Below are 9,791 nucleotides of genomic sequence, written 5' to 3' on the forward strand. Positions count from 1 at the left end.
ATTGTTAAATGTCCCAGTCATTCTGAGGACACAGGATGTTACACAGTGGTTTGACTGGTTAAAGGAGCTCTTGCTGGGCGATGTCTCGTCCTGTCATTAATCATTGACACTAATCGGAGCTGATCGTATTGATTGGAACTGCTGTTAATTATTGATCAGTTTGTTGCTGTAAAACAAAACAAAAAGACATAAAAAACAAAGATTTAAACCATTTTTTTAGTTATTTATTTTTAAAGATGTTTTTATATTTTATGTAGAATTAATTAAAGGAATCATTTATTTCATGTTTGTATTGAACTATTATGGAATTGTGTAAAGTTGTTTTATATTAACATTTTAAATGTTGGTGATTATAACTGACATCAATGCTTCAGAAATCATAGAAATCATAAATATTTAATCATTTAATATCTGATCAGAAATCAGATCCAGAAACAGTCTGATATATTTTCTTGTGTGTAACTAAACTGTGGAGCTGTTGTGTTGTCAGAAACAAAGTCCAGTGAAGAGACTGATATCAGAGGTCAAAGGTCAGACCAAAGAACTGATTCTGCTGAAACTGCAGACAAGAAGTAAACGATCTGACAGAGGGAGAAATATTTCACAACTGAAGGAGGCACCAAAAAAATATCTTGCGTTACACTAACAGAAGATTTAACAGACGGAGTCACTGAAACTTTAACAGAATATATGAGTCTGACAAAGTGAAGCTGGAACTGGGTGAAACGTGAAACTAAGTCTGACAAAGTGAAGCTGGAACTGGGTGAAACGTGAAACTGAGTCTGACAAAGTGAAGCTGGAACTGGGTGAAATGTGAAACTGAGTCTAAGTAGCAGGAACAAATTTTGACTGACAAGAAAAACCTCTGGAGAACACTGAGAGAACGTTTGGAGGCCGGGCCTGCTGTAGTCCTCAAGAACAAAGACTGAAGGTAAAATCTTTACTCTGACTGAAATGTTGTTGTTTGTATTGAAACATATTCATTCTTCGTAATCGTCTTTTGTTTATGATGTCGTGAAATTCCTTGTAAACATTAACACCTTAAATTTATTGCTGGATTCTTTGAGTCTGATGTCTTTTACTTTGAAAAGTATCTGAAGTTTGAATTCCTTTATTCTTTCATTTTTAAATTGTCTGAAAGTGACGTATTTTATTTAAAAAAAAATGTCTGTAATCGTGTTTTATTAAGAAAAACTTCTTTCTGAGGTATAATGTGTTTTATTTAGAAAGTGACGTATTCATTTTAAATGATAACTTCTGGTTCTGACAGTTTAGATCAGAGTTTAGTCAGACTGACAGACAGGAAGTAGAATTTATCTTTAACCACAGTTCTGTCGACCTTTACGTTTAATAACCAGAAGTATAATAGTGAGTACTGTCGTTGTCTGTCACTCAAGAAGCTGCTTTAAATCCTCTCTGTTTCCACAGTCCATCGATCTATCAGTCCATCGATCTATCAAAGGAAAATGGCTATCAGTTCACCGAGAGACAAGTGAGTCTAAAACAACTTTAAAAATTGTCACTGTTCAGTTAATCTATTGCGAAATCAACAAACAAATTAATACTTCAGAATGTTGTCAAACATGATCAGAAGTTTCTGTTCACACCATTTAACATCTGTACAGTAATTTTATTTTGAAAACTTCTTCCTGCAGGTATTTTGGCGTCTGGCTGATTTTCTTCATACTCGGTTTGGGAACGCTGCTGCCCTGGAACTTCTTCATGACTGCTACCATGGTGTGACATCACTTCCTGTCTGCTTTCTATCCACACTCCTTCTTCTGCTCTCACTCAGCTTTTATTTTGAAGGACAGAGAATTTAAACAGTTTTACATATCGAGTAAAAACAACTAAAACCGTAGCTGCCAACTCTCACGCATTCGCCGTGAAAGTCACGCAATTGATTGATTTCACATGGTCTCACGCCACACCTCCAATTTCTCACTCGAAAAAAAAAGTGCTGGTAGTCGTTCCACTCCTGTACGGTAGGTGGCGCCACCTTACATAACTAGGCTACTACTACCTACAATGACGAATGATGCTCTCCTGTATATGTCTACGCTCCTGCTAGTAAGAAGAGGAAGAAGAAATATTTCAAGTCTTGCACTTCTCACCTCCAGGTATGTTGGCATTTGTGTTGTGAGGTAGTTAGTCCTTAGCTTTAAAACTTCACATGTAGGATCAGTGGTGGTGTAGTGGATGGTGCTGGCGCCCCATATACAGGGGTGATGCCTTGCTGCAGTGGTCACGGGTTCGATTCCGGCTTGCCACCATTTATTGCATGTCATTCCTCCACTCTCTCTCCCCATTTCACTCTGTCCTATCCATTAAAGCAGCTCTTACCTGTCTTGCATTTCACGCAGCACAGCAAAAATTTGAACATCCAAAACTCCAAAGTCCCATCCCCCTCCTCCTGCAACTCCACCTCCCTCCAAACAAAGAGCATGGATACCAAGAGGCGAAGCTCCATTGAATTTCTGCCAACAGCCACTGGGGGCGCTACCGCCAGTTTGGACTGTTGAGCTTGGACTGTTGCGCCCAGACAACATGCAAGATGTCAAGGAGAGAGGAGAAAAAAAGTAAAAGAAAACAGTGTAGTGCAATTAACTGCAACAACTATGGAACACCCCACACCTGGCCTTCCACCGTTTCCCGAAGGATCCCGACAGGTAAGAACTCCTGAGGTGTAAGTTTTAAAGTGTTTTAATATCCATTTAATATGCCAGTTTTGGAGGGAAGATAACACTTATAGAAGATTAACTTAATTACTCCTTCAAAATCACCCCATAAGCCAATCTACCAAATATATATATACATATATATGTATATATATATATACATATATATGTATATGGCCTCTTGGACCATTTATATCAGAACTGATTACTGCTTTAGCATTAAAATATATCATATTAAAATAGCCTATATATTATTATTACTGTCCCCTTACTGTACAAACTGTAAATAAATCCTTATTTCTGACTATGTGACGTCGCCATTAATGTGTTTCTAGTTAAAATATTGATTTTTTTTTAAATTTTTTTTTGGTAGATTGGCTTATGGGGTGATTTTGAAAGAGTAATTAAGTTAATCTTCTTATAAGTGGATGTAATATGTAGAGATGTCATCTTGGCCGTTTTTCTAAGTTTTGTTTTTTTTACAGTCTATATTTTGCTTTACAAAAACGTGAAAAAGCAGCTGTGACCAAGCTATCACGAGGTGAGTAGCATTGTAAGCATAATTAATAGCGATATACTTCAGTTTGTCTGTGTGTTTTTGTATGCAAGCGGGTCTGCTGCGGTCTGCTGACAGTCCAAAATGGCGGCAGTAGGACGAAACCATGGGCGAGTCTGTTGCTATGGGGCGTTCTATTGAGCTTCGCCTCTTGGTATCCATGCTCTTTGCTCCAAAGTCCCATCCCCCTCCTCCTGCAACTCCACCTCCCTCCGAAGGCCTACTCCCCCCTCCTCCATTACGTCCTCATTATAGACGTAGGCATTGGCAAGGTAACGTTAGATACATGGAAGAGTAGAGCGAGTGTAATGTTACAACCAAGACAGTCAAACGCAACCGAGTTTTAAAACTCAACCGGAGTCAGTGATGACTGATGAGTTTTAGAATAAGGTTACAGTGCTAACGTTAGATAGTAGCGTTAACGTTACTAGTAAGTGGAAACGCACAAGGAAGATAACGTTTATGTTTCAGAGGCTACACTACAGTAGGCTAACATTAGCCATTAGCAACTGGATGCTGTGTTGTCATAATGTTATGAACTGAACTAAACCAGCACAAAAACGAACTGACATTTCGCATACCCCAAGCAAAAAGAAACAAAACATTTAAAAACAATGTGTGCAACATATAAGACAGAACATATAGTGCAATAGTAAGATGAAAAGGGTCGACATTTCACAGTCAAAAACTCCACATCCTGAGAGCAGAACTGGGAGCTCCTCTTCACATCACAGCACCATGAATTGTTTGTGTATACACTACGGAGCTTACCAGATGATGCAGCCTCCCTGTCTACTCTGTGTAGTGTTAGCCCACTTAGCTAAACACCGGAGTCTGGTATGTTACCATTCATCCATGTCTCAGTGAACACAAGGACACAGCAGACCATCACTCCTTGGTGAGTGGATCTCCACAGTCAGATGTAATCCATTTTCATGTCCAGTGAGCGGACGTTCGCCAGAAGGACGCTGGGAACAGCTGGTTTGATGGGGTTAGCGCTTAGCCTAGAGCTAACCCTTCCGCTTTTCCCCCGCTCTCGCGTACTGTCACAGCGCTGCTGGCGTCTCCCCGTCGGGACAGCTCCAGGCGAAACCACGGTCATCTAAGGGCGAGCTCCATGTAGCAGGCCAAGCTTGCTACACATCCTGAGCTCTCTTGGTTGTAGAGTTAGATCTCTGCAGCGGTGTCTAATGTCTGTTAGAAACTTGCGACTGTATTGCACTTAAGAATTTACTTCTTGTTGCACCGTGTTTACTTTGCCGGTGTACGCAGAGGCTGCTGCAAGCATTGGTCACGTCACCATGTTGATTCAAACTTAGAGGCAAACTAAAAATACCTGTCCAGCAAAAACTCTGCGAACATCCTGTCCCTTTTTAGCTCAAGATGAAGCTGCATCAGTCGTCGCCATCGCTTGAAAGCAAAACTAATGTTGAGTTTTAGCTCTTGCAGCATCAACTTCTCTCTTAGTGTTATATTTTTCTGCAAAATTCTTTCTTTTGCCAACTGATTTCCCTGTTTCAGTGGCTGGAGATGGGAGTGGTGGTCCGCATTTGTCTGCCATTGTTATGTAGAAAAGTTTATATCCACAAGCCTCCCTGTTACTAGTTTATATCCACAAGCCTCCCTGTTACTAGTTTATATCCACAAGTGTCCCTGTTACTAGTTTATATCCACAAGTGTTCCTGTTACTAGTTTATATCCACAAGCCTCCCTGTTACTGGTTTATATCCACAAGCCTCCCTGTTACTAGTTTATATCCACAAGTCTCCCTGTTACTAGTTTATATCCACAAGCCTCCCTGTTAGTACACTGAACAAAAATATAAACGCAACACTTTAGTTTTTGCCCCCCTTTTTTCATGAGCTGAACTCAAAGATCTAAAACATTTTCTATATACACAAAATACCATTTCCCTCAAATATTGTTCACAAATCTGTCTAAATCTGTGTTAGTGAGCACTTCTCCTTTGCCGAGATAATCCACCCCACCTCACAGGTGTGGCATATCAAGATGCTGATTAGACAGCATGAATATTGCACAGGTGTGCCTTAGGTTGGCCACAATAAAAGGCCACTCTGAAATGTGAAAACTTGAGTTTTAAAGCACTACTTTTAAAAATACTAGTGTATGTGTGGACTAGGATTCAAACAGATGAGCAGATGTTCTGTAAAAGGCACAGCCTCTTTCATGATATATTATTTGCCGGAGGTAAAATTATTGTGGCAACACTTTTTATATTACACCATCATTTATTTACCTTTATATGAGATCAATCGATGCATGCAGCATCGATAAATACACTTTCAGCACCGTGGTGAAGGACAGCTCCAATTTACGAGCACCTGCTAAGGGACAGTTTGGGAAACACTCGTAGGAAAAGAAGTCCCTTAGCTAAGGAATATCTTAGAGACCTTCGTAGAGCACTAAGGTACATCAAAAGTGGGAGACGGGGCCCTGATGGTTTGAGTCTGTACATGACAAAAACAGAATAACTCAGTCTTTCTGTCCGTGTCTCCAGTACTTCACCAGCCGTCTGAAGGACTCCTCATTGGTCCATTATTCAGCCAATCAGACGGAGGCAGCGGGTGAACATCGCAGCGTTCTGGAGGCCAAATTCAACAACGTGATGACGCTGTGCGCCATGCTGCCGCTGCTCCTCTGCACTTGCCTCAACTCCTTCCTGCACTCACTGTGAGTACTGCAACAGAACAATACCAATGAAGAAAAGTTCTACAACACACTGATACCAACAAAGAAGAGTTCTGGAATTCATGCAGGGCCAGAGGGTCTCAAACTGCGGTCCTGGGCCCTTCAAGAGACACCACAGAGGCGTTTTCAGGGTCCAGAAAGTTGAGAAGAAAACTTTTCTGACGTCTTGTTCTTCAGGAGGATCCAGAAGTTCTTCAGGACTTCACAGTGATCTGTGATCCACAATCAGCAGTGATCTCTGTTTGTCTTTTAGTCTTTAATTCTCCATGTTGTCTGTTTTTTGTCTGCTGCTGTCTGACCTTTTTTGGTCCCTGTAACCTCCTGAGCTCTCAGTCGATTTTTGAGCTTCTTCTTCTTTCTGTGTTCTCAGTATTCCTCAGCGTCTGCGTGTGATGGGCAGTCTGATCATCATTATGTTTGTCTTCATCGCTACCGCCATCCTTGTCAAACTTCCTCTGGAGCCGCTGCCCTTCTTCTGCGTTACCATGGTGAAGATTGTCATCATTAACTGTGAGTCTGTTTGTTTGTTTGTTTTTTGATCAGCAGTGTATTTCAGAAAGTGGCTTTAGTGACAACTCTGAGTTAGTTGAACCTGAAGGTGAAATAATCTCTGAGTCATCTCAGTTTAAACAGTGAAAGTCAGTATGAAGCTACAGACAGGTACAATCAATTAATAATCATCCCCATCATTCGCACTGATGGTTTTCCTGTAATATTTGAGATTAATATTTCTGAGTGAGAAGGACACAGCTACAGAATGTGAATGTGAGTTTTTGAAAACAGACTGTAAAAAGTCTGAACATGTTTAAACAGCATTTCAGTGACTGTGTTTACTACATTTGTTGAAGCAGATGGAGTTTCACCCTGTCACCAACCACATGATCACAGGATCGGAGAACACTCATGTTTCCCAGCTTGATTTTTATCTCAAGCTATATTTTTCATCTTCAGTTTTTGTCCCCGTCAGATAAAAGCTGTAAAAATATATTTAAAATGTGATGTAGGGTGTGACCTTAATGATGAACTAATACACAACACTGAATAAAACTTTGTTGTTACTGACACTACTGACACTTTCCCCCACTCCAATTTGAGCTGGATCTTCAGATAAATGTGCAGTAAACATTCATTAATATATTTTACATCCACTGGATTAAAATTGAGACTATGCCTTTAATCTACCTGTTGCCATGGTGACTCATAGTTTCCCAGCTCCATTGATGATGGATTTTTTTATTCACCGAACACAAGCTGAACTCAGAGTGAACCAACTCAGATTGATCTGACTCTGATCAGCTGTTCTAGTTATCTTTTTCAGAGTTCAGGGTCAGACTGAAAGTTAAGGGTTGGACTCATAGCTCAGTGTCGGACTCAGAGTTCAGGGTTGGAGTCAGAGTTCGGGGTCAGAGTTTGTTCAAGCTGCTTTCTGGAATAGACCCCTCTTTGTTTGTTTGTTGATCATTCTGTTTATTTGTTGACAGCATTTGGGGCAGTGCTTCAAGGCAGTCTGTTCGGGATGGCCGGGTTGCTGCCAGCATCATATACAACTCCAATCATGAGTGGTCAGGGACTTGCTGGAACCTTTGCTGCCTTCGCCATGATCTGCGCCATCACAAGTCTGTTCAATAACTCTTCAGTAACTCATCAATAACTCATCAGATCTAACCCGTTATGAGACATCTCAGCAGTTGAAGTTAAAGTTTGATTTGTGACATCATGAAATTTGAAATACACTGCTCAAAAAACTGAAGGTCACAGTGTTAAAGGTCACAGAGAGGTTACAGAGTTAAAGGTCACAGTGTCAAAGGTCACGATGTTAAAGGTCACAGTGTAACAGGCAGTCAGTTAAACTTCAGTGAGACTTTCAGCTGCTTTGGGTCAAATCAAAGAGACAACAGGAACAATGGAGAGACAAACAGGAAATGGTTTTACATGTGGTGTCCACAGACAGTTGCTCTCTCCTTATCCTTCCTGACTGATTCTTCTCTAGTTTGGTCTTCTGCTAGTGTCCTTGTCACTACTGGTAGCATGAGGCGCTACCTGCAGCCCAATCAGGTTGATACCAGATACCAGGAGACCGGCCGTTACACCAGGAGAGCTGGACAGGGCCGTAGAAGGGCATCAACCCAGCAGCAGGACCGCTATCTGCTCCTGGGTTCCTCCTGGTGCAGTGGGCCCTGGGTTTCTCCTGGTGCAGCGGGCCCTGGGTTCCTCCAGGACAATGCTCGGCCTCTGTCCAGGAGCTCAGTGTTGCCCTGATCCAGGTCTTAGAGGAGATCCCCCAGGACACCATCCTCAGACTCAGACTCAGGCAGCGGGACCAAACACACAAGTCGCATGATGAACTGGATCAGACTCTGATTCTGAAACCAGTCGTTCCTTCATCAGGATCTGATGATTTAAATGATCCCTTCAGTTTTTGGAGCATTGTAGTGTTTTGTTTTTCTTCCTTCTTTAACTCCTCTCCTTCCTTCCTTCCTTCTGTAGGTGGCTCAGAGCTTCATGACGCAGCGTTTGGGTATTTCATCACAGCCTGTGTTGTTATTTTTCTGTCCATCCTTTCCTACATCCTGCTGCCTCGGCTGGTAACTCACACACACACACACACACACACACACACACACACACACACACACACACAAAGCAAATGTGACGTTCAGCTCTTGTCTTCATCATCCTGGCTCACCTCAGCTCAGAGGGTTAACCGCCGTTAGCCGTCCATCTTTAATCCTCAGCGTTATTTTACCTCAGTTCTTTGTTCTTCTTTAAATTAAACATGAACCACGAACTTCAGCCCAAACGCTTTTTATTTATTCATTTGTGATGTACAGTTTATAGCTCCTGAAAGTCTGAGGAAAAGAACAGAAGCAGCTTGAAAGACGACTGTGGTGTTGTCAGTAGGTTTCCTTTACATTGATGACTGATACAGTCTGTGGTGTTAAAACTACTCTGATCTTTTACTCAGGGAAAAAATACCAACACCACAGTGTAGAAAGTCCTGCTTTCAATTTTTACTCAAGTAAAAGTACAAAAGTATCGTCATCATGTACTTAAAGTACGTGCAGTAACAGTACTCCTTCAGCAGAATACTCTACATGATGTAACTGATGTATGAATGTGATGATCAGCTGCTGAAGGTGGAGCTCATGTTAATGACTTTATATCCTGCTGAGTGGATTCATCTCTAATGACACATCATCATCATCATCATCTTCATCATCAACATCATCGATTATTCACCTGTAATAACATCATCTTCATCATCATCACCATCATCATCGATTATAATAACACCATCACTGATGATTAATTATATTTTGTATCAATAATGTGAAGTTCTCAGACAACTGTAGTGCAATCAAAAGTTTAGTACTTCCCTCTGAGATCTAGTAGAAAAGGAAAGAGTAGCAGAAAAATGGAGATACTCCAGTACAAGTACCACAGAATTGTACTTAAGTGTAGTACTTGAGTAAATGTACTTTGTTACATTTGAGGGCAGGATACAGTTGGCTGATATTCCGGGGGACTGCAGGAGTTCAGGTGACCTCTGTGCTGCTTCTTAATGGGAACAGTCAAGAACACTTTGGGTCCTATTTAGATGGTCTAAAGCAGACGGCGGACGGCGGACGGCGGACGGCGCATGGGCGTGTCGCAGTCACTTGCTAATTAGACAGCGCGTTTTCAGACTGTGCACCATGGCGGAGAGTCTAAAAGGGTTGGACTTACTCTGTGAATTAGTCATGGGTGTGTTTTGGGCGTATCATTCCATAAGCCAATCAAAGTGTCACCTCTCATTCCCTTTAAGAGAGGCGCAATTGGAGCGCACGGCGGAGAGCTAGTTAGATGGC

At 41.5% G+C, this 9,791-nt stretch overlaps 1 protein-coding gene across 3 annotated transcripts in view; it reads left to right on the forward strand.

The window, feature by feature from the left end:
- Positions 1–541: 541 nt before the first annotated feature.
- LOC126390059 (equilibrative nucleoside transporter 1-like) overlaps positions 542–9,791 on the forward strand; it is a 15,780-nt gene continuing 6,530 nt past the window's right edge. Inside the window, exons 1-7 of one of the 3 annotated variants that reach the window (XM_050044154.1) lie at positions 542–931; positions 1,429–1,492; positions 1,656–1,737; positions 5,753–5,925; positions 6,314–6,453; positions 7,425–7,559; positions 8,431–8,528. In XM_050044154.1, the coding sequence (XP_049900111.1) occupies positions 1,467–1,492; positions 1,656–1,737; positions 5,753–5,925; positions 6,314–6,453; positions 7,425–7,559; positions 8,431–8,528 (654 nt within the window). In that variant the 5' untranslated portion in view covers positions 542–931; positions 1,429–1,466. Of the gene's footprint in view, positions 932–1,428; positions 1,493–1,655; positions 1,738–1,760; positions 2,121–2,363; positions 2,670–5,752; positions 5,926–6,313; positions 6,454–7,424; positions 7,560–8,430; positions 8,529–9,791 lie in introns of those variants that run through there. The other 2 variants (XM_050044155.1, XM_050044156.1) reach the window with 2 other exon arrangements.

The sequence above is a fragment of the Epinephelus moara genome, chromosome 5 (genome assembly GCF_006386435.1).
Source record: "Epinephelus moara isolate mb chromosome 5, YSFRI_EMoa_1.0, whole genome shotgun sequence".
NCBI classification, from domain to species: domain Eukaryota; kingdom Metazoa; phylum Chordata; class Actinopteri; order Perciformes; family Serranidae; genus Epinephelus; species Epinephelus moara.